Source organism: Corylus avellana, chromosome 3 (assembly GCF_965113065.1).
Source record: "Corylus avellana chromosome 3, dhCorAvel1.hap1.2, whole genome shotgun sequence".
NCBI classification, from domain to species: domain Eukaryota; kingdom Viridiplantae; phylum Streptophyta; class Magnoliopsida; order Fagales; family Betulaceae; genus Corylus; species Corylus avellana.
The window spans coordinates 18318589-18343541 of record NC_142492.1 but is presented as its reverse complement, the minus strand read 5'-3'; the positions used below and the strand labels follow the sequence as shown (position 1 = coordinate 18343541).

The 24953-nt window shown below is 38.8% G+C and overlaps 1 protein-coding gene, 1 non-coding gene and 1 pseudogene across 2 annotated transcripts; 2 read left to right on the top strand and 1 right to left on the bottom strand.

The window, feature by feature from the left end:
* Positions 1-18300: 18300 nt before the first annotated feature.
* LOC132168294 (small nucleolar RNA R71) lies at positions 18301-18407 on the bottom strand. The gene has a single exon (XR_009438812.1). It is a non-coding gene; the product is annotated as a small nucleolar RNA R71 (small nucleolar RNA).
* A 70-nt stretch (positions 18408-18477) lies between these two features.
* LOC148586873 (uncharacterized) lies at positions 18478-20097 on the top strand. Its single transcript, XM_088514374.1, has 4 exons — positions 18478-19002; positions 19207-19596; positions 19675-19854; positions 19951-20097. Exons 1-4 carry the CDS (start codon positions 18478-18480, stop codon positions 20095-20097), a joined length of 1242 nt encoding a protein of 413 aa, XP_088370500.1.
* Positions 20098-20305: 208 nt separating this feature from the next.
* LOC148586872 (uncharacterized) lies at positions 20306-23340 on the top strand (annotated as a pseudogene).
* The last annotated feature ends 1613 nt before the right edge of the window (positions 23341-24953 follow it).

Sequence of the window (24953 nt, the reverse complement as noted above, 5' to 3'; positions counted from 1 at the left end):
TGCATCACCCAGCACAAACCAAACCGAGAGAAAACGACATTCCACAAGATACTCGCAACCCCACAATGAAGAAAGAGATGGTCAACTGACTCCCCATCCGATTCACACATGCAACAACGGTTGATCACAACAATACCTCTCTTCCGAACATTATCCAGGGTTAGAGTCTTCCCAAGCGCGGCCGTCCAAGCAAAAAAAGCCACTCTCGAAGGAACCTTGGTACGCCATATGCTCTTCCAAGGGAAGGGGGAAGAATCTTTGTAAGCAAGGATCCTGAAATAAGATCTAACCTCAAATTTTCCTTTTCTTGAAGCGTTCCACCACATCCTATCCTCCCCTACCCCACGCATCAAGTGCGAATACAAGAGTGAATAAAAAGAGGCCAAGACCTCCACGTCCCAATCATGAACCCTGCGAATGAAGGAAACATTCCATTGCACAGAGCCATTTATACACTCCCTATTATCCGCAATAGAAGCATCCTTATTGGTGGCAATATTGAAAAGTCCAGGAAAAGCATCCTTGAGAGACATGTCACCGCACCAGATATCCTCCCAAAACCTGATATTGGACCCAATCCCAGGATCCAATCTAATGTGGCAATGAAACGACCTCCACCCCCTGCTAATGTACTTCCATAACCCCACCCCGTGCGAACCACTGGGGTCCTTGGATCGCCGACCACCCCAAACCGCACCATACTTTGCCACCAGAATCTTCCTCCACCAAGCCTCTTTCTCATGAGCAAATCTCCACAACCATTTTCCCAACAAAGCTTTGTTCATCAAACGCAAATTCCGGATCCCTAAGCCTCCCTCTGAGATCGGAGAACATACCTTGTTCCAACTAATCAGATGGAACTTAAACTCATCATTAATCCCACCCCATAAGAAATCACGTTGAATTTTCTCCATACGCTTCACCACAGAAGCGGGGATAGGAAACAGAGACAAAAAATAAGTGGGAAGATTGGATAAAGTGCTCTTAATGAGAGTAACCCTCCCCCCCTTGGACAGATACAGCCGTTTCCATGGGGCCAGCCTTTTGGCATACTTCTCCAACATGTCCTCCCAACTGGCCTTAACCATAAACGGGGCCCCCAACGGAAGACCCAAATATTTCAAAGGCATAGAAGCTTATCCGCAACCAAGGATGCCTGCCAAAGTGCCCATATTGTTCATACTACCAACAGGGACCAAGACAGATTTAGCCAGATTCACCTTTAGCCCTGAAACCGCTTCAAAGCAAACGAGTAATGCACCAATGTTTCTAACTTGATTAGGATCTGCTCCACAAAAAACCAAAGTGTCATCTGCAAAGAGAAGGTGAGAGACAATAACCCGATCCAACTCTCTGCTTCCCACAGAAAAACCCAAGATGAGACCCTTGTTTATCGAGGCATTGATCAACCTGCTAAACGCCTCCATGACTAGAACAAACAAGAAAGGAGAAAGAGGGTCTCCTTGCCTCACGCCCCGCGAGCTATCAAAGAAACTGGAAGAGGATCCATTGATCAAAATTGAGAAACGCACAGTCGAAATGCAATGTTCAATCCACAAGCACCATTTCTCTCCAAAACCGCATCTTCTTAGAACGTAAAGTAAAAACTTCCAATTCATATGATCATATGCCTTTTCCATATCCAATTTGCATAACAAGCCAGGTTCCCCTGATCTGATTCGGCTGTCCAAGCATTCATTGGCAATGAGAACTGAGTCCAAAATTTGCCTACCTTTAACAAAGGCATTCTGAGGCTTAGAGATGACCCTATCCATCACTTCCTTCATTCTGTTGGCTAAGGCCTTTGCAACAATCTTGTATGTCCCCCCCACAAGGCTAATCGGACGAAAATCCTTTATATCGGAAGCTCCATTGGTCTTCGGAATAAGAGAGATAAATGTAGCGTTAAGTCTTTTTTCAAATTTACCTCGCTCATGGAACTCCACAAAAACTACCATGACATCCTCCTTAATCACCACCCAACAATCCTGGAAAAACGCCATAGAAAAGCCGTTTGAGCCCGACGCCTTGTCCCTATCCATTCCTTTCACCACCTCCCACACCTCCCTTTCCTCGAAAGGAGCTTCCAACCTAGAGGCCTCTCCAACATTCAACATATCAAAATCAAGATCATTTAGCCTCGATCTCCAGCTGAGACTCTCTGAGAAAAGGGACTCGTAAAAATTGGTAATGTGATTGCTAATGACCCCTTGATCAGAAGTTATGGAGCCCCCCACAAACAGAGACTCAATAGAATTATGTCTTCTGTTTGCATTAGCAATCTGGTGGAAAAATTTCGTACATTTATCTCCCTCTTTCAACCAACGAATTATGGATTTTTGCCTCCAACTAATCTCCTCATGTAAGAGAAGAGCCTCCAAATCTCTGGCTAACAACCTCTTCCTCTCAATTTCATCAGCTGATAACCCTCTCTCTTCCTCCACCCTATCAAGAGCCATTATATCATCCATGCGAGCCTTAATACGCCCTCCCACATTGCCAAATTCCTGGTCATTCCAGCTCTTAATGTCCCCCTTAAGAGCTTGCAACTTTTTTGCCAAAATAAAACTCGGAGTACCATGGAAATGGTAAGACTCCCACCAGCTCCTTACTTTGTCCACAAAACCCTCCACTTTAAGCCACATATTCTCGAACTTGAAGGGTCTCTTACCTCTCAAGAAACAACTACAATCAAGAATAATGGGCGCATGATCCGAACACACCCGATGCAACCTCTTTTGTCACATACTTGGGTAACGAGCTTCCCATTCCGGAGAGACTAGGAAACGATCTAGCCTTGACCAGGAATGGTTGTTAGACCAAGTAGAGACCCCCCTGACTAACGGGAAATCCATTAGACCCTGCTTCGATATAAAATCTGCAAAATCCCTCATTGCGGATCGAGAATAAACCCCCCCGACCTTTCACTAGGAAACAGAGTAGCATTGAAATCCCCACCAATACACCAAGGCAAATCCCACCAACTCATAAGGCCCACCAACTCCTCCCAAAGGAGACACCTTATGTTGTCTCTATTAGGACCATACACCCCCGCAAAAGCCCACATGAAACCATCATCAACGTTTCTAAAAGAGCAGGCTGCCACAAATCTGCCCAAAGCAACCTCAACCTTCGTAACTACTCTTCTATCCCACATCACCAAAATACCACCCGAAGCCCCTCTAGAAGGTACATAACACCACTCTACATAAGGACACCCCCACAAACTCCTCACAAAAATGTTGGTGACAAAGTCCACCTTCGTTTCTTGAAAACACACTATGTCCACCTTCCAATTTATAAGAAGATTTCTGACCCTCATCCTTTTATCCCTTACATTCAAACCCCTCACATTCCAAGAAAGGATCTTCGGCTTCATCAAAAAGTCCGAACAACCCTCCCCTTTTTACTATCCCTCAAAGAGCTTCCACTGTGCACCTCATAATTAATAGAGGAAATAAGGTTGCTGAGCTCTCTCTTACTTTTTTTTCCCGTATGTGCTTCCATGGCCTCTCCCGCATCTCCCACATCCTCACCAATGACCTCATTATCAGCCATTATAAACCCAAAAGTCTCTGCCAATTTCCTAGCTTCTCTATCACAAGAGACACCCACGAGCTTGCTAAAATGAGTCACAAACTCCACCGTAATAGGCTTCTGATCCTCAACTGATACCAAAGCTCAGGAATCAGGAGCGAACGACTCACCCTGCGAACTGCAATCCTTAACTCCTGACCTAACTTCACCCATAGAGCATAAGCTCTCATCACAAACACTGACCACAGCCCCCTTCCTCCTCAAAGAATCATCCAAACCTGGCAAATCCCACTTTTCCAAACCCGGTGGGATCTCCCCTGCAAATTGAGCTGCAACTGTCCAGCACTATGCCCCTCCCCCATCTTGCCTAGCTTGACACTAATCAGATGGCCTGAGCCTCCTCCCTCCCCCTTGTCGAATTTCCCCCCTGCCTTCAAAACTTCCGGCTCCCCCATCATTGCTGACTTCTTCAATATCGCAGGAGCACCGGCAGCAGACCTAGAGGGTGTCGACAGGATAGAACAGGTTGTCTCCCTTCGAACACCTGCCAGAAAAGTTGCCAGCTCCTTACCCAATATCGCACGAGCACCGGCAGTAGACCCAGAGGGTGTCGACAGGGCAGAATAGGTCGGAATCTCCCTTCGAACACCTGCCGAAAAAGTCGTCGGCTCCTTACCCAATATCGCACGAGCACCGACAGCAAACCCATAGGGAGTCGACAGGACAGAACTGACCGGAATCTCACTTTGAACACATGCCGGAAGAGTCGCCGGCTCCTTACCCAGAATTCCCGGCGCTGGGTCGCACCCCCACTTCGACGCCGAGGCTTGAGCTACAAGACCGATCATCGTGGGGAGCACCGCAATGTCACCGGCGTCCATAGCGCTATCCATTGCCCCAATCTCCTTCGTCGACCCCTTCACTGACGGTAGTACCTTCATCGTTGCCTCTGCCTGCGACACAGAAAGGACCGGCACTCCTGGGCTCGTGTAATTCGAGAAAGGACGAAGTCCTTTGTTGGACGCAGACGCACCCAAATCCCCCTCCTTACCCACAACCTTCCTTCTATAATAACTCAGTGCCTTGTTGGGTCCAGCTCCCATAATAAAGGCCTTCTCCTTGATCTGGCCAGCCGTAGGATTGGGTTGGGCCATGGCTTGGTGTTTAGTCTGACCACTTGACTGATCTTGGGCCACCTGGATTTTAGGCCCAAAGGATCCAGACCCACAATTACAAGAGCAGCGTGCGTCAAATCCTTCAAGACAATTCCTGATGTCCTCCTGTATCTTCAACAGTGATCTCTTCAGCTTTTCCTTCTCCCCTACACACACGCAACCTGCCCAGATGATCCTGAAGTATGGTCTTTGCAGATTTGCTCCTCGTAACTTGAAGATTTCTTCTGCTGTACCCCACAGCTGGCACAACTATTCACCTCGTACCTAATTGCTGGACCCTTTGCCGGAACAGCCTCCTGAACTTCATGACCAGCTTTAACATGGCAATCAACAAGCAAGGATTTCCCAAACGAATTACTGGTCCTAGCTCCTAACAACCATTTAGGAACTCTTGAGATCGGTTCTGCAAAGGACCCAAACGGCTCCTCTACCTGTTTCGATGATGAGAGCAGTACCTCTGAAAAGCTTCTTCTTTGTTTCCTTGTCGCTGCCTTCCTTGCATCCCCAACAAAAGGTTGAACAAAATCAATAGCAATGCACAGTTCCGACTGAAGCTGATCCCAACCCTTCCTATGCCTGCCCTCTGGCACCATAACTCTACCTCTCCTATCTCTACCGTAATACTCCTCTAAGACCAGAAAACTCCCATGCCTATTGAAGCATTTCTGAGCTATGGCACATGGGAAACTACAACTAGATTCATCCCTAATGACCCTTGAATCCTCCACCACCTTCAGCTCATTAAAGATGTACGCTAGCCAAACCGCTTCTCTCCATTCCAGCCGTATCCAACGCGTCTTACCTCTGCATCGCTCTTGTAGTTTCAACACCGTATCTCCATCCTTTACTATCATCACAAATTCCTTAGACTCCACTGTCCAGGCCCTTGACAATCCCATTGTTTCTCAAGTATATCAATTACCTAGAATTCCAACCTCAATTTCTGCCACTCCTAGAATGTTAAAAGATTCTAGGTGGCAATTTTTGCTTGCAAAAATTGATGGTGGCAATTTTTGCTTGCAGCGAATGTGAAACAGTCTTATACTCTTGCAGCAGGTATGTATCTTTACTAATCTTCCTGGCAATCTTTTTGGACTGCTGAAATAATTTGCAAATTTGCTGCCACTTCTGGTTAGTTTTGGTGTTTCTAACTGATTCCCTTCTTTTTTGGTCTTGAGATTGATCATTATCATTATTTGATTTAGATGGCACAAAGGGCCACTGTCATATGCAGAAGACATTATTGGGATTGATGGGTCACATCTTGCCTAAGTTCACCATAATAGTTGAGTGATGTTATTTAAGAGAGCTAAAGTTTGCCGGATAGATAACTGTAAAACTGTAGGTTCATGGCTCAACAACATACTTAGTTAAGCATCTTCAATGCTATTACTGCTACTATTCGTAAAATATCATGGCATCGGTTAACTTGAATGTTGCTTCTCGCATTAATCTTCGCATGTATTTGGACCTAGTAATAGCACATGATTGAGCCACTTTGCGCATTTAAAGTTGGTTTCTTGCATGTAATGATAGTACTCCTTTTCCTAGGAAGGGTTTGGAGCTACAACTGTGTTTTCTTAAATCACTCTTTGAGTAAATCTTTGTTAACGTCCTTTTGAATATTTCTAGCTTTGTAGATTTTTTTGCTCTATTTTCTTGTTCTTGATCTTGATGTGTGTTTTTCTTTTGTATACATAATACATCCTATGTACTTGGGTTGCGCCCTTTGCACTTTTAATGAATTTGTCTACTTATAAAAAAAAAATAATGCCATGCGCACTAAAATACAAACTAAGACCATCAGAAACGTATTCCATTATTGGAACAACCAATCTTAATGGAGGTATTAAACAATGTTTGAATCACTTTGTGAAATGTCTGAAAATAAGAGAAAACATCTTCTTTAAGAAATACGCCCAAGTGATCCGAGAATAATCCTTAATAAATATAACAAATCAACGAAACCAAATAAACAAACAGCACAAGGGATCCAAACATCAATATGCACTACAAAAGGTGTAGGATTTAATTAAAGCTAGAAAGGAATAACAATCGATGGTGTTTCGTAAGTTTACATGTGTCACAACGAAGTTGGAAAACATTGCTAAAACAAAGATTGAAAATTTTGAACTAGAAAACATTACTTTGAGAAAACAAAGATGGAAATATTTGTTACAACATAAGAAATGAGGAATATCTCAGTATCTGATGCCATAGCCAAATCATCTCCACAAAATTATTTGAAAGTGTGGCTTGATGAACTTGCTAGAGCCATATGTGCACCTTGAGTTAAGAATTCAGATAATAAATACCATCCATCATACTATGTTATGAGAATGCAAGGTCAAGAGATAAAGTGTCCTGCTGTATTATCTATTTGTTTATTTCAATTCCATTATTATCTAATTGTTATTTCAATTCCAGCAGAAGTAGGAATTAGCATTGTAGTGAGATAGAAGTCTTAAGCTCGATCCAACTACTGCTACGTAAAGGATGAGATCTACAGCAACAAAATTAGTTGTAGTAGGACTCATGCTCTAGATAAGGGGATCACGTATCCTAGTAGGAGTTGGAGTCAGTCTCAAAGTTTATGCTTTGTAATTTTCTATTTAAAGTCCAGTCTAAGAAATAAAAGGTATGCACAATTTTATCTCAAACTTCATGTTTGTTACGAGGTTTAGGAATCCTCTAAATTCCTATTACTAATTCTCACACAATTAGCACCCATTAGCAATCATAAGAAAGAATAAGAAGTCAGATCCGGCTTCTTTCCCTGTTGATCGAAGAATTACGAGATCGGTTACTCAATCACGTAACATTAGTACCTCTAGCAATCATCTTTCTGATGATTACCTCTTGAAATAGACAATAATAAGTGTAAAAGAATAGTCTGCAACTTTTAGTCCTTGGTAATGAGTGCAATAAAAAGAAGATTGGTTACCAAACTAGGTATGTGTAAAATAGACGAAGAGACATAGGAGTAGTAGAAGTTGAACCTTTGTCAGGCGTATATGAGAAGGAATTATCAGCTATCCTAACTTTTTCCCTCCTTGAACAAATTGTAGGAAAAAGTAGAGTAGTAAACCAATAATGTGATCCGAGGCTCTTGAATCAATAATGCAAGGATCATTTGAGTTGGTGGAGGATGCATTCAAAGAGAGCTAAATTACTTGAATGAGCAAAACATAGGATATTGTAATGGGTGTTTTCAGTTGAGACATAAAGCAACAAAACATTTCAACCTTTTACTTAGCGAGTGTCGGAGTGTCTGAAGTAAAAGAATCGAGAGCAAAAGTGGGAGAAATAGGTCTCACTTCAGAAGTATGGTGAATACAGGGCTGAACGGCCTCCTCTACCTCGAGTAAGATCGTCATTAATTTTTCAATAAATTCTTCTAAGTGATGGCATATTACAATGATCACGAAACAATCTCTTTCTCATTGGAAATGGTATCCATCAACTTGCCTGCATATTGCTATAAAGCCATAGCAAGTGATGAAGACTCCTGTGAAGAAGAAGGGAGCATAGCACCTCTCCTACTCCTCTCATTCAGAACATAAGCAAAAACTTCTCTAAGAGATGGAAAATGCTCTTTTCCCAAAACCTAAACTTGAACACGATCATATTTCGAGTTCAACATAAGAAGAAACTCAAAAATAGGGTCATGTTCCATTAGTTTTTGGAGTTATATTCCATTTATTGTACTCTCAGTTTGAAAGTTTTGGAGCTGCTACCACAAACCACAAAGATTATGGAAGTATGTTGCTACAGACTATTTGTGCTTAGTCTTTCCATGAATCTTAGGCTTCAATTCATACAACTATGCCGTATAATCCATTTTTTAATAAGTCTGAAACGCTGCATCATAAATCTCCTTTGCATTATGTAGAAATAGATACCTCCAAGTAATCTTTGGTTTCATTGCATCTAACAACCAAGACATATTGTATAACCTTTTGCTTTCTATTTATCATAAGTAGGATGCTCCAGTTCTAGTTCTTAATCTTAACCATTCAAATGTCTCATTTTTATTTTACTCTTAATATATAACATTTTAGACCGTGACCAGTGGAGCCCATCTAACTTCACTATTGTGATTTGGAGTGTTGGGTTTTTGCTGGAGGAGGTCATTTGACTTTTTATCCCCTTTTATCATTTTTTGAGGTCTTGCTCACTTTTGAGTTGAGTTCTTGTGATGAGATACTGACAGCAACCAAATAGCGACAAAGGATTCGGGAAAAGAGAACAAGCTTAAGCTCAAGCATCATACTTCACAGAAAACATGCTAATGTGCTCATAAAAATTTATCTCAAAACAAATGAAATCTCTTTTACCCAAAAATAGGTCAAATGACTCAAACTCCTAATGACATAATGATGTGTTCAACCCTTTAAGCAAGCTAATGAAATGCAAATTACAGTTACAGTTTAACTTAAACTTGACAACAACATAGCACAATTTTATTTTATTTTTCAAAATTTTTAACACAAAATGATAAATTAAAATAAACAAATAAGAACAAAAATAAACAGACAAAGTGTTTTTCCATACCCCCAAACTTGAATTACACATAAAAATACATTATCGGAAGTAAGGATACATCAAGGTGTGAAAAAGGGGCAGGGCATCCTCCAAACTCAAACACCAAAACACCAGTCATTAAAACCAACAACAAATTTTTTTTTTTTTTTTTTTATAGAAACAAAAATCAAAAGATTAATTGTTGTTAGAAACAAAATAAATAAATAAATAAAAATGACATGTAATGAAAAAGGAAAGAATGAATTTGTGGAGTGAAGTGCAGAAAATAAACTGAAGGAGAAAACTTTACAGCGCTTCCCCCTATCATGCGGATGTCCAACTAATTCCTTCCACCTTTTCTTCTTCAAAACTTCATACTCCTCTGGAAGAATGTTTTGCCATCTTATGTAGAATTTCTTGCTTTGAAGGATCTTCTTAGGAAAGTGGTTCCTAGATTTGTGTGCTTGTGTGCACAAGTCCTTGAGTATTTTGACATAAGATGGCTCTTTGAGACATTCAGGCGATGAAGCTTTTGGGCTCTTGATATGTCTCAAGAGAGACAGTGATGTAGGCATGAGCTTCAGTACTCACTTCCATGTCACTGGGTAGATCAGGATTTGTTGGGGGCTCACTGTTCTCATGGTGCTCAACTTGCTCAGGGTGCTTAACTTCTTCTTCTTTTTCTTCCTCCTCAATGTTATCAACAATTTTCTCACTCTCAAGTGTGGTGGTGACTTGAGCATGCTTAACTTGCTCTGCGTGCTCCTCTTTGTTATCCACAATTTCCTTCTCATCAACTATCTAGTGTAAAATGAATGGACATTCGCTTTGGTGGTGAGTAGGATCATAACAATATTCACAAAATAGAGATAGTCCCCACTTATTTATAGTTCTGATATAGGCCGACCTAACTGCCTTGAGTTCCGCTATTCTCCTTTATAAGTCATCAATGTAAGCAGTTGGACAAAATTGAAATACCTCATCTTTAGGAAGATAATTTCTTGTAGCACTTTCCTCTCTTTCAAAGTTGAAGGTGGCTTGGACATACTCATGATAAGAATTTCCGGACTCATCCTCATCAATCATGTAGTGTCCTTTAGCCTTCAATTGACTTTGAAACTCTTCTTCCTTATTGTTATCCTCTATGATCTCATTGTCCCAATTTTGACTCATTTGGTCATGTTGATGTTCAGATGGGTGTTCGTTTTCACTTTGGCCAATCCATTCTTCCATCCCTGCGGTAGCATGAGTATTGGCATCTTTGAGCTCTTGACACAATTCTTATAGGGTTTGTTTGGTGAAATCTTTTTGCTCATGTATAGGTTGGGAGTTGGACTGGTCGACTTTTTCTATTAATGTTTTCATCATGTCTTCCAGTGATGATTGTGGTGCAGGCTGTGGCACTTGAGTGGTGGACTGATAAACAGGCGGTTGAGCTTGATGATCGAACTACGGATATTCTGAATGGTGCAATTCATCAAATTGGTGAGCATAATTTCCTGTAGCCTGAGCTGACCATGAGAAATTAGATTGGTTGCTCCAGTCCGGGTTGTAATAATTGAAATTTGAATCAAACCCTAGACTGGAGAAACTGGTGTTCATTTGCTCATATAGAAAATTAGAAGCTTGTTCCCATGATGGACAATCACTATAATGATGATAAGGATTGGAGCAGTATGAACAAGGCTTATGTGGGTAAAAATTTTGAGGGTAGTTGGTAGGAGCTAATGTCCTATAACTAAGAGAGGCATTAAAATCATTCAAATGAAAATTCATGCTTCCCCCTCCCTTTTTAGCATGCAAATATCCCACATAAAACATTAACTTTTTTTCTTTATATATTTTTAAATAAACTAAAAAAAACGACTAAAAAAATAAAAACTAAAATTTAAAAACTCACAAAAAGGACCAAAAATAAATTTTTGGCAAAAATCTACGGAACTACTGCAATTGTTGCCTTTGTTGTGAGTGCGCTCGATCGCACTTGAGTGAAGATGCGGCAGTTAACGAGCGCAAGTGCGCTTGAGCTTGCTTTCTTGGCCCCGAGTGTGCTCGATCGTAGCAGCGCTGCGATCGATCGCACTAGCAAGGGTGTGCGGACGGTGCTACGGCAAAACTATAAAACAAGCCCAAAACAAAAAACAACAAGAAAAATCTTTTTTTTTTTTTTTTTTTGTTAGTAACAAGATTAAAACAAAACAAATTGCAGAAAAATAAAATCTTAATTATAACTAGTAGAAGAATAAAACTAATATAAAAATAAATTGATTTAAAAAAAATAAACAATTCCCCGGCAACGGGGCCAAAGACTTGTCGTGCAAATTTATTTAACTTGCAAGTGTATGCATCGATTGTAGTTAATGGATTGCAAGTGTGAAGTCGATCACACAGAGAATTGTATCTTTGAAAGAACAATTTAAATCTAAACTAATTAAATCCTAACCAAATTCCAAAAGGTATTTTTTTTTTTTTTTTTTTAATTTGGTTTTGAAAATTAAAAGACTAAACATAAAACAAATAAACTAAGTAAATCAATAGATAAAGGTATAAAGGATGCGGAATCTACACTCACCAAATCATAACAACATATTTTATATTCATCAATATTAATCCGAAGTTTACACAATTTAAATCTTATGTATGTTTTACTATACTTTAAAGAAATTAATCAAAATCATCCTATTTATTCATTCATTGACCAAATCACAAAAGGAATCCAAATTTAATTGAAACACCAGATGTATCTGTAGAACAAATTATAAGGGATATCCAATTTTTATAAGTTCAAAACTAAGCAATCTGTCATATGAAATTATTTCAAATCATCACATATATCTTTGAATCACAAGAGATATCCATGAATCATTCCACACAATTGATTAAAAATAAAAATAATTGAAATAACAAACTCAATAAAATCGGATAAATAAAGACTTATATAAAAGTGATGTTGTTCTTCATCGGTGAGGCTTCATCCCCAATCTTAGTTGAGAATTTAGTTCCACATGACTATGAAACTAAAACCTAAACCTAAAGAAAAACTAAACTAAAAAAAAAGCTGTGGATTACATTTTGTCTCCAAAATCGTATCCCAAAACTAGTCTCTGAAATTGTATCTATTTTTTTGAATGCAAAGAGGTCTATTTATAGGTTTAGGTTAGTCCTAGAAGCCTAAGTAAACCTAGATAATTCGGAGGTCTGTCTCCCAGTCAAAATAGAAGTCTAAAATCGGAATAGGATTTCTCCAAATTTATGTCCTTTTATTGCGGGGCAATTTTGGCATAGTAACCTTCCGAATTAGGAAAAACCTATTTCACAATGAAATGTATTATTTTGAGTTAGCTTTTCAATGCCGCTTGAATCACTTCAATCAGATATTTGAGTGTAAAGTTATGGTCAATATACTGAGATATATGCAGAATCTGAATTTGAATCAAATCCGAAATTTTATCCAATCTGAACTTTAATCCAATATGATCTTTAATCCGATTTAACATTTTCTTGGATTTGGTTAAACTTAACCATATCATCTAGATCTTCTCAAAGTATGATTTCTTTCAAACTTTGCATTTTTCCCTTTAAAGCTGTAGTTTTTCTTCAATGACCTACAAAACACTAAAAACACAAAACTAACACAAAATATTAAATAACGACACAACTAAATGATTAACTAATGTAAATAAAAGGGTCAAAATATGCAATATTTGACACATATACTTGAAAGTGTTACACCTATTTCAGTATGATTACAATTGTTGAGTGTTAACACTAAGAATGTTTGAATCAAAATATATTTTCTAATAGAAATTCAAGGTCATGTATTTCTGAAATTGAGAGTATGTTTATGATGGTTGATAATTTCACTCACATTGAGTTCTGAGAGCATTTGAAAATTCTTTGGTAGTTGTTAGTGTTTTGAACTTGGACTAATTCTTGTTGCTGAGGATTTTTTTTTTTTTTAAATGTTTTTATTTTTCTTGAGTTTTTATTTTTTATTTTTTTGGTTTTTTATTTTGTTTTGAGTTGCTTGAATTGCTAGAGACTAGCAATAACCTGGGGGGGGGGGGGGGGGGGGGTGATAATAGTTTAAAAGTACTCTCTATTAAAATAAGCATTATCTTACTTTGTTTTATTTTCTTGCATTTTATATTTAATTGTGGAATATTGATTAATAAATAAAGGGTAAATGTAATTTTAAATAGTAACTATTCTTCACATATTCTTCATAAATGATTCTTGGCATAAGAATTTGATTATTCCACTGCGCAAATATCTGATTTACAACCCTATTCCCAACGCTATTTTCGAGAGAACCAAAGATTTTTTCCCATCTCCTTCTCACTCCAAAAATAAGCATGTTAACTTGAGCATCAAAGTGCCTTCGGCTCCAATTGAGGGTCCTTTAATGCCTTCTTTATCTTGCAAACACATTATTATCGTGCTAAGTTCCCCTCATCTCAGCTCAACCATGATAAAGACTGTCATGGTAGCAGATCTCTGACCCCAAAAAATGCTCCAACAAAGTGGATTACGGGGAGCGTTGAAGTTGAAAAACTTTTGTTGACCTCGGTTGTTATTAAATCCAAATTTTGGTTTGGATTTTGAATTGTTAGGCCTCTAAGAGTAACGAGAAAACTCCCAATTTTAGGAGGAGCATTCTAATTTTCTAGCAACTGCTCATAGTTGAGGAGTTTTGATTGGAATTCCTCTAAAGTCATAGAGTTATTCTTTATGGCAATGTAGAAGGAAGTCACAAAAGGGTTAAGTTATTAAGAACTCAAAGCATTTTGAGTTACTGTTTTGTATAACTTCTAACTAACAAACTAATTCATTTAACTTAGTTGCATTTAGTTAACTGTTAGTTAAACTTATACTTAGTTAGTTAGATTAGTTTATGTGTTATATAAACTCTTCTGTATTGTAATTACATGAATCAAGCAATATGAACAGAAGGTTTCTCTCAATTCTTGAGTTTACAAGTTTTCATTCTGTTAGTTTCTATTCTTGTTATGGTATCAGAGCCCTTCACGAGTTTGTGAAGATTCATCTCCAATCTGTTCCATCATCCTCAAGTGGCGTTCCTTCTGTTCCTTCTTCAGCTGAATCCAATCCATTCTTTCTCAACAATGTTGATAATACAGGCATTCTGCTGGTATGAACATCACTGTCTAGAGATAATTACAATTCTTGGAGTTGATTTATGCTCATGGCTCTTAGTGCCAAGAACAAGATTGGATTCGTAAATGGTTCTTTGAGAAAACCAATGAACACAGCCAGTGCTGAGTTTAGAATTTGGACTCGTTGCAATGATCTGGGTGCATCATGGATTATGAATTCCATCTCAAAGGAGATTGCAACTTCTCTTATCTACATGACTAATGCTGAAGATATTTGGTTGGATTTGAAAGAAAGATTTTCACAGAAAAATGGTCCAAGAATTTTCCAGTTGCAGAAATCTCCTTCCACTCTCACTCAAGACAACATGCCCGTAAGTCAATACTTCACTCACCTTAAAGCCTTATAGGATGAATTGAACAATTTCAAACCTCTGGATTTATGTGATTATTGTCATTGTGGAAAGATGAAGAAAATTCTTGATCTTCGAAGCCAAGAATATACTATTCAATTCCTTATAGGTCTCAATAATTCTTACTCCTAGATTCGAGGTCAAATCCTTATTAATGATCCAATTCCATCTATAACCAAAGTTTTCTCTTTGATTGTTCAAGAGGAAAAACAAAGAGAAATCTCTCTCAGTTCATTGTCTCATGAGACTGCTGCACTCATGACAAGAACTTCACAACTTGAAAATAGGTTTATTCAACCTGCAAAACAGAGCATTTCTAGGAAAGAACACCCAGTCTGTTCTCATTGTAAGATTCCTGGACACTATAGACAAGTATTACAAGCTTCATAGCTACCCCCGGGCTATAAGTTTACAAGAAACAAGATAGCTCCACACTCAACCAATTATGTTCAAGAAGTTACCAATATGGAAGAGTTTTCTCCTTCTTCTCAACATTTCTCTCCACAACTGCCAATTACATCTGATCAATGCGAACAATTGATGAGAATGCTGAAACAATATTCTCCAATGCCCTCTCAATGCCGTCTACAATGTCTTCATCAATGCCCTCTATCATGTCTCTAGCTTCCGCAAACACAGTAGGCAGTGTGCATAATCATGATCATTTTTTTTTCAAAAAGGGCAGGTTCTTCTTTTGGCATTGATCTTGTTTTTCAACATTCTATTTTTTCTTCTAATACAATTTACCCTCCTACTCACAGTGATCCAAAACACAATCCTTGGATCCTAGACACGGGTGCTACAGATCACATGATTTGTTCTTGTACATTTTTAACTTCCATTACAGCTCTAGTGTCCACTAATGTCAAATTACCAAATGGCGTTGTTGTTTCTGTTACACATATAGGAACTATAAAAATTTTAGAGAGTCTTACACTCACTGATGTGTTGTTTGTTCCCTCTTTTACTTTTAATTTGATTTCTGTCAGTAAACTCATCAAGAAATTACATTGTTGTCTTATCTTTCTTGCTGATTTTTGTTTCATACAGAATCTACACCACTGGAAAGCGATTGGGGTGGGTAAGGAGCAAGGTGGTCTATTTCATTTACTGTAGCAACATGAGAGTTTGATTTCATCACCTTCTCCTTCTTCTTCACATGTTCTTTCTACTCAAATAACAACACCATCAACTGATGTGTAGCACTATAGGTTAGGTCATCTTTCTAATAATAGGTTACAAATGTTGCAAAGCATTGTACTTGAAATTTCTTTTGATTCCAAACATGTATGTGATGTGTGCCAAATATTGCATATTTGGACCCCTTAATTTACTTGTGTTAATCCTTTAGCTGTGTTATTATCTGATGTTCTGTGTTAGTTTTGTGTTTTTAGTATTTTGTAGGTGTTGAAGAAAAGCTACTTTTTCGAAGAAAACATACTTTGAGAAGACCTAGATGATGTGGTTTAGTTTAACCAAATCCAGGAAATGGGTAAATCGGATTAAGGATAAGATTGGATAAAATTTCGAATTGGATTCAAATTCAGATTCTACACGTCAGTATTTTGACCATAACTTTTCGCTCACATATCCGATTGAGGTGATTCAAGTGGTGTTGGAAAGATAACTCAAAATAATACAATTCATTGTGAAATAGGATTTTCCTAATTCGGACGTTTACTATTCCAAAATCGTCCCGTAATTAAATGGTACAAACCTGGACGAATTGTATCCGATTTCAACTTGTAAAACCCTAAGTTTTAGGTCTATAAAACCCTAACTTTTGAATCTCTACTTTGTGATTCTTATTTGTAAGTACTCGATTTTACATTATGAATTCAATCAATTTTGTTTTGTCACATGAGAGGCTAAACCTTCAACTAAGGTTGAAGATGAAGCCTCACTTATGATTAGCAACTTTGTTTCATGTATGTAATATTTCTCAATTTAATGGTTTAATTGCTCTATTGTTTTACTTCTAATCAATTGGATTGAATAACTCTTGGATATTTTTTGTGATTCAAGGATACACTTGATGATTTAAGATTATTCAATACAATTGATTGCTTGGTTTTCTTTGTTAAAAATTGGATTTCCCCTGTGATTTATTTTCTGGATACAATTGATGTTTTGATAAAGATTGGATATTTTCTTGTGATTTACGGATACAGTTAATGATTTGATCGAATATTGGATTTCTTTTGTGATTTGGGTTATGAATGGATACATGGGATCTTTTGATTAATTCTTTGAAGCAAAAGTAAAACAAACTTAAGATTTATATGTGAGAACTTTGGGGAATATTATAGATTATGAAATTATGTTATTATGAATTTGTGAGTGCGGATTCCAAAACCTTAGTGCTTCGTCATAAGATTTCAATCACTTTAAATTGCTCATGCTTTTGCTTTTTCATTCAAACAAAAAAATCTCTCAAAAATTTGGAACTACACTAGGGTTTAATTAATTTAGATTTAAAATTGCTTTCAAGAATACAATTCCCTATGGGTTCGATCTCGCACTTGCAATCCATTAAACTACAATTGATTCGTGCACTTGCGAGTTAAATAAATTTGCACAACAAGTTTTTGGCGCCGTTGCCGGGGAATTGTTTATTTTTTGAAACCAATTTATTTCTAGATTAATTTTATTCTTCTACTAGTTATAATTAGGATTTTAATTTTTTTTTGCAATTTGTTTTGTTTTATTCGTGTTACTAATACCAAAAAAAAAAAAAAAAAAAAAAAAGATTTTTCTTTTTGTTTTTTGTTGTTGTTGTTTTGTTTGTGTTACAGCCCTACTACAATCGATGCACACTTGTGGCCAAGACAGCAACCGCAACAGTTCAGTAGATTTTAGCCAAAATCTTTTGGTCCTTTTTCGTGAGTTTTTAGTTTCTGTTTAAATTAATTTATGCTTGCAATTGTGTTTAGTTAGTTTAATATAATTTAATTTAGTTCAATTCATTTCAGTTTTTAGTTTATTAGTTTGTTAGGTTGTTAGCTTGTTAGTTCCTATTTGCATGTTCGGTCGTAGGTCTTTAAATCTGGAGTTAAACGCTTTTGATCCTGAAATTGAAAGAACAGCGAGAGAGAATCTAAGACAGCCACCAAACTCACCCACCAATTCTCAAAGTTCCGAGTCTGATTCGGAAAAGTCTATTAAGATGGGAGAACGAAATCAACCTAGATCCCTTAGGGAGCTGTTCGTACCCAACATTACCAACACACCGTCATGTATAGTGTTGCCAGCTACTCGCTTCGAGCTGAAGCCGAGTACAATAGGTCACCTTCCTACATTTAGAGGATTAGAGAATGAGGATCCATATGTTCATGTGAGGATTTTTTTTGGAAATTTTGCGACATTGTTAAAACACAAAATGCCCCAGCAGAAGTGGTGCACCTTCGGTTATTCCCTCTGTCCCTACATGATAGGGCGAAATCCTGGCTACTCAACAATAGACCTGGATCTATCACTTCTTGGGATATGTTGCAAAGCAAGTTTTACCACAAGTTCTTCCCAATTTCCAAAATCAATGCCCTCCGTCTACAGATCACCAATTTCAGACAAAAAGAAGGGGAAAGATTCACCGATAGCTGGGAGAAGTTTAAAGAGCTTACTATAAAATGCCCACCCCACGGGTTTGAGAATGAGGTGCTAGTTCAAATTTTCTACAGGGGACTAACACCAAGTGAGCGAAACTCGCTTGAGACGATGAATGGTAGAGAATTCTTAAGTCTTACTGGGGATGAAGCTTATAAAACTTTGGATGAAATGGCTGAACGAGCACAACAATGGGATTTTCAAGATAGTTGGGATAGACAACAACCCGCTCCCAAGACAGGAAGCATCTATGAGGTGAGGAACGATGCTGAATTAAGGGAGGAATTCAAGGTTCTCAGGCGTCAGTTTGACACTATAGTCTTAAACAAACCAGTGAATGCAGCAGATACTTACCACGTTGATGCATGCGGGTTATGTGATAGTCAAACGCACTTCACTCAAAATTGCCCAACTCTGTCAACAGAGTACCCAACTGAGCAAGTCAATGCCTTCAATGAGTACAAAAAACCCACCACTGGGCTATTTTCCGAAACTTACAATCCAGGGTGGCGGAATCACCCCAATTTCTCTTGGAAGCAGAATCAGCCATTGAACCAAAGAGATACCACTCAAGCTCAGAATCAGTTCAGGTCATCTCAACAAGCTCAACCGCTTGTTTATCAGTCTACCACTCAAGTGCCTGCACCACAGTCATCACTGGAAGACATGATGAAAACATTAATAGAAAGAGTCGACCGGTCCAACTCCCAAGCTATACAAGAGCTCAAGAATTCCAACTCCCAATCTGTACAAGAGCTAAAAGGTTTCACCAATCAATCCATACAGGAGCTGAGGAATTCCAACATGGCTAATAGCAGAGACATACAAGAACTTAAGCAGGCCATGATCAAGGTAGAAGGACAAGTTGGCCAGATAGCAAATCAGGTGGGGGAAAGAGAAAGAGGGAAGTTCCCTAGTCAACCCGTGCCTAACCCAAAAGGGCAATTTGTGATTGGAAGTTCCTCCGCCTCTATGCATGGTCAGGAGCATGTACAAGCCATCACCACTCTGAGGTCAGGCAAACAGGTGGATAATCAAGTGGTCATGCCTGAAGAGGCCACTAAGGCTGCAGAAGAGAAGGAAAACCTGGACAAGCCTGCGGAAGACACAGGACCGGACATTGCCATTCCAATTACTGAGGATCCTTCCAAAAAGTATATACCCAAAGCTCCGTATCCAGAAAGACTGAAACCGCCAAAGAATTGCTTGAAGTTCGATGATATTTTGGAAGTGTTCAAGCAAATGCAGATAAACATTCCATTCCTAGATGCCATCCAGCAAGTGCCTTCTTATGCCAAATTTCTGAAGGATTTGGTCACCATCAAGAGAAAGACGAACGTCCCCAAGAAAGCTTTCCTGACTGAGCAAGTCAGCTCTATCTTGCAATACAAGATGCCTGTAAAGTATAAGGACCCTGGATGTCCTACCATTGCTTGCAAGATTGGTGACAATCGAGTTGAGAAAGCTCTGTTGGATTTGGGGGCCAGTGTAAATCTACTGCCATATTCAGTATTTGTTCAGTTGGGATTGGGAGAGTTGAAATCCACTTCAATTACACTTTAGTTGGCTGATAGATCTGTGAAGGTTCCAAGGGGAATTATTGAAGACGTGCTGATCAAAGTTGATAAGTTCTACTACCCTGTGGACTTCATTGTCTTAGATACAGAGACGGAAAATGCAGAAATTAAAGTTCCAATAATATTAGGGCGTTCCCTTTTTAGCTACGGCTAATGCCCTAATCAACTGTAGAACTGGAGTCATGAAGATATCATTTGGAAACATGACAGTGGAACTGAACATCTTTGATATCAGCAAGCAGCCATTTGAGTATAAGGAGGTCAGAAGCACATGCTTAATTGAGGAGATAGTATAGAAAACTGTCAATGAACCAGATATTGAAGACCCCTTGGGAGAATGCCTGATTGCACTGGGAAGTGACATGGCACTGGACACTTTATTGGAACAAGCTGACGCCTTTTTAGACTCAACTCCTAAGATAAAGACGGAGACTACAGAAATTACTTTGACATCGTCCCCTGATCCATCTTCATTAGCAGCTGAGCCTGTCAAGCGGGAGTTGAAGCCTCTACCAGACACCCCGAAGTACAAGTATCTGGATCCTATAGAATCTCTGCCTGTGATCATTGCTGCCGATTTGGATAGTGATCAGGAACATGAGCTGCTAGAAGTTTTGAGAGAGCATAAAGAAGCAATCGGGTGGTCAATAGAAGATATCAAAGGAATCAGCCCTGCAGTAGTGATGCATAAGATTCATCTGGAAGAAAATGCTAAAACTTCTCGCGAGCCACAGAGAGGTTGAATCCGGCCATGCAAGAGGTAGTTCGAGCAGAGGTAATTAAACTGGATGCGGGAATCATATACCCAATCTCTGACAGTAAATGGGTGAGTCCCATTCATGTGGTGCCGAAGAAGGCAGGGATTACAGTTATCAAGAACAAGGAAAATGAGTTGGTCCCCACTCGTGTGCAGTCAGGATGGAGAGTGTGCATTGACTACAGGAAGTTAAATGCCGTGACAAGAAAAGACCATTTTCCTCTACCTTTCATTGATCAGATGTTGGAGAGATTGGCAGGCCATGAGTACTACTGTTTCCTTGATGGTTACTCCGGCTACAACCAAATTCCACTAGACCCCGAAGATCAAGAGAAGACTACTTTCACTTGTCCGTTCGGTACGTTTGCCTATCACCGTATGCCGTTTGGATTGTGCAATGCACCCGCCACTTTTCAGCGGTGCATGATCAGCATCTTTTCAGATATGGTTGAACGTCACCTAGAGATCTTCATGGATGACTTCTCAGTCTTTGGTTCATCATTTGGGGAATCTCTACATCATCTCACATTGGTGTTGGTACGGTGCAAGGAGAAGAATTTGGTTCTGAATTGGAAAAAATGCCACTTCATGGTGAAACAAGGAATTGTTTTGGGGCATGTAATTTCCCACAAAGGTATTGAGGTTGACAGAGCTAAGGTTGATTTGATATCTAACCTTCCGCCCCCGCGGACAGTTAAGGAGATTCGGTCATTTCTGGGACATGCTGGGTTCTACATAAGATTCATCAAGGACTTCAGCAAGATAGTAAGACCTCTATGTAATCTATTGGCAAAAGATGTTCCTTTTGACTTCAATGACAAGTGCCAGACAGCCTTTGAGATTCTGAAAAAGACCTTAACTTCTACACCAATCATTCAGCCACCTAATTGGGGGGTTCCGTTCGAGATAATGTGTGATGCCTCTGATTATGCTGTGGGAGCCGTTTTGGGTCAGCGAGTAGAGAAGATTCCACATGTCATATACTATGCCAGCAAGACTCTGAATGATGCACAACTTAACTACTCCACTACTGAAAAGGAGTTGTTAGCTGTAGTGTTTGCTCTGAATAAGTTTAGATCTTACTTGCTAGGATCTAATGTCTTAGTCTACTCTGATCATGCTGCGTTGAAATATCTATTGTCAAAGAAAGATGCTAAATCTCGTCTCATCTGGTGGATTCTGTTGCTACAAGAGTTTGGTATTGAAATTCGAGACAAGCAGGGTTCCGAGAATGTGGTAGCTGATCATCTATCCAGGCTGGTTGTGGACTTTAATGAAAATGCTGTACCGATTGCTGAGACATTTCCTGATGAACAACTTATGTACATCTCTCAAAATCCTGCACCATGGTTCGCAGACATAGTGAACTACCTTGTCACTGACCAGATGCCATCACATTGGACCAGGCAAGACAAATCAAAATTCTTGGCTGGGGTGAAGTACTTCTTTTGGGATGATCCTTACCTGTTCAAATACTGCCCAGATCAGATTATAAGGAGATGCATTCCTGAAAATGACCAGCAAAATGTCCTATCTTTTTGCCATGATCATGCATGTGGAGGCCACTTCAGTTCTAAAAAGACCGCGGCGAAAATTCTTCAAAGTGGATTCTATTGGCCCTCCATTTTTCGTGATGCCCATTCCTACTGTTCAGCCTGTGATAGATGTCAGAAATTGGGGAGCATTGGAAGAAGGAATATGATGCCGCTGAACCCGATCCTTATTGTGGAGCTATTTGATGTTTGGGGCATTTATTTCATGGGGCCCTTCCCTAATTCTTATGGGCATCTTTTCATCCTTGTAGCGGTGGATTATGTTTCCAAGTGGGTGGAGGCCATTGCATAGAAGACTAATGACCACAGAATCGTGTTGCAATTTTTTAAAGAAAATGTGTTCGCACGTTTTGGAACACCACGTGCCATCATCAGTGATGGGGGGAAGCATTTTTGCAACCGATATTTTGAGCAACTTATGAAGAAGTATGGCATTACTCATAAAGTTGCAACTCCCTACCATCCTCAGACAAGTGGGCAAGTTGAGATATCCAACAGAGAAATCAAGAGGATATTAGAAAAAACGGTGAACCCGACAAGGAAGGACTGGTATCTTCTACTCAATGACGCTCTGTGGGCATACCAGACTGCATTCAAGACTCCAATTGGCATGTCTCCCTACCGACTCGTGTATGGCAAGGCTTGTCACCTCCCTGTGGAATTGGAGCACCGGGCTTATTGGGCTATAAAGCAGCTAAATTTCAACCTCACCAAGGCTGGTGAGCAAAGGAAGTTACAGCTAGATGAATTAGAAGAATTGAGGAATGATGCCTACAACTGTGCCAAGCTATACAAAGATCAGATGAAGAAGATCCATGACCAAAACATTTTGAGAAGATCATTTAAAGTTGGTCAGAAAGTCCTCCTTTACAACTCACGTCTGCATCTGTTTCTAGGAAAGCTCATATCCCGATGGACTGGACCATTCATAGTGCGTGCAGTTTCTACTCATGGAGCCATCAAAATCCAGGATCCTAAGAATGGAAGTGCTCTCAAGGTCAATGGTCAGCGGTTGAAGCCATTCTTGGAACTAGAAATTTCGGAGTGTGAGGAATTGCCTTTGGAAGATCCTACGTCGTCTACTTAATCATCAGCGGTGAAAAGTCTGGCTGAAGACTGTAAACTTAGCGCTTATGGGAGGCATTCCTTTTTCTTTGGTATTTTTAGTCATTTTTTGTGTTGTTTCGTCTATCTTCATTTTTTGTTTTATTTTTGTGTTTTTCAGGACAGGTGTTATTATGAGTAAGTTTGGGGGTCGTCTCTTTGCTCACTCTGGTTCCTTATACCTCTTGGTATTGTGTTTCTGCCTACATTGAGGACAATGTGTGATTCAAGTTTGGGGGTATGGAAAAACACTTTGTCTATCTTTGTCTATTTATTTTTGTTTTTATTTGTTTAGTTTTATTTGTCTTTTTGTGTAAAAAAAAAAAAAAAAAATCGAAAAGAAAAAATTATGCTATGTTTTTGTCTAGTTTGAGTTAAACTGTGACTGTGGTTTGCATTTCATTAGCTTGCTTAAAGGGTTGAACACATCATTATGTCATTTGGAGTCTGAGTCCTTTGACTTATTTTTGGGTAAAAGAGATTTCACTTGTTTTGAGATAAATTTTTATGAGCACATTAGCATGTTTTCTGTAAGGTATGATGTTTGAGCTTAAGCTTGTTCTCTTTGAGATTTGTTGGATGACCTATTGATGAATAACCATTGGCTTGCAAGATATAAAAAAAAATAATAATAAATAAATAAATAAAAAGAGAAGGAAAAAGAAAAGAAAGATCATGTTGAGTTTTTCGCTGAGTAACCGGACCTCTTGCCTCATTAAGCATTGAGTGTTCGTGTCAAAAGGTGTGAAATTCAATATTGATTTAAGATATGGCTAGTCTGGCTTCGTAGCCTTTTTTACTTAAGTTACTAAGCCCTTAGAGATGTTTTACATCTAGTGCCCTAAAGCCACCTGGCTTGGGAGTTATTGGCCTAACACTTGTTACATGGGTCAATTAGAAAGCTTAAGGGAGTTAGACACTACAAAGTCTGTTAAAAAAAAAAAAAAATTGCATATCTTGCCTTGGTTGTTTCAGCTATTAGGGATTCTTACAAATTTTATGGAACTTGTCTTGAGTTTAAGCTGAAAGCTTCATGATTGTATGCTAATTACACTTTACACATTTCAGAACATATGAAGTCTAAATTGTTCATTTATGAATGATTTGATTCTGGATTTCCTTTTGATGGTGATGATGGTGTTTGTCTTTTTAAGTTTGCTCATGAATAAGAGCCATGGTTTATGTGAAACTTCTTTCTTGTTAACAACATAGTACTACAATGTTTGTGGGTATCATTCCTGTTAAGCCCTCACGAGACTTCACTCGTCCACTAGGGATGCCTAGGGGTTTAAAAGGCTTGTTGCATATGCTAAATGCAATCGTCTCTCCCACGAAAGAGGATTTATGTTTTGTTTTGTTTTGTTTTCATTCTATTTTTCGTTTTGTTTTGCTAAGGGACTAGCAAAAATTAAGTTTGGGGTGTTTGATGTGTGCCAAATATTGCATATTTGGACCCCTTAATTTACTTGTGTTAATCCTTTAGCTGTGTTATTATCTGATGTTCTGTGTTAGTTTTGTGTTTTTAGTATTTTGTAGGTGTTGAAGAAAAACTACTTTTTGGAAGAAAACATACTTTGAGAAGACCTAGATGATGTG

What these genes read in the sequence shown, in the direction of transcription:
- LOC148586873 (XM_088514374.1), top strand. Translation starts at nt 18,478, where the DNA reads ATGAATGGTAGAGAATTCTTAAGTCTTACTGGGGATGAAGCTTATAAA. An exon ending in TTTATCAGTCTACCACTCAA is followed by an intron (nt 19,003 to 19,206) that starts GTGCCTGCACCA and finishes GAACTTAAGCAG; the next exon opens with GCCATGATCAAGGTAGAAGG. An exon ending in AGTTCGATGATATTTTGGAA is followed by an intron (nt 19,597 to 19,674) that starts GTGTTCAAGCAA and finishes AAATTTCTGAAG; the next exon opens with GATTTGGTCACCATCAAGAG.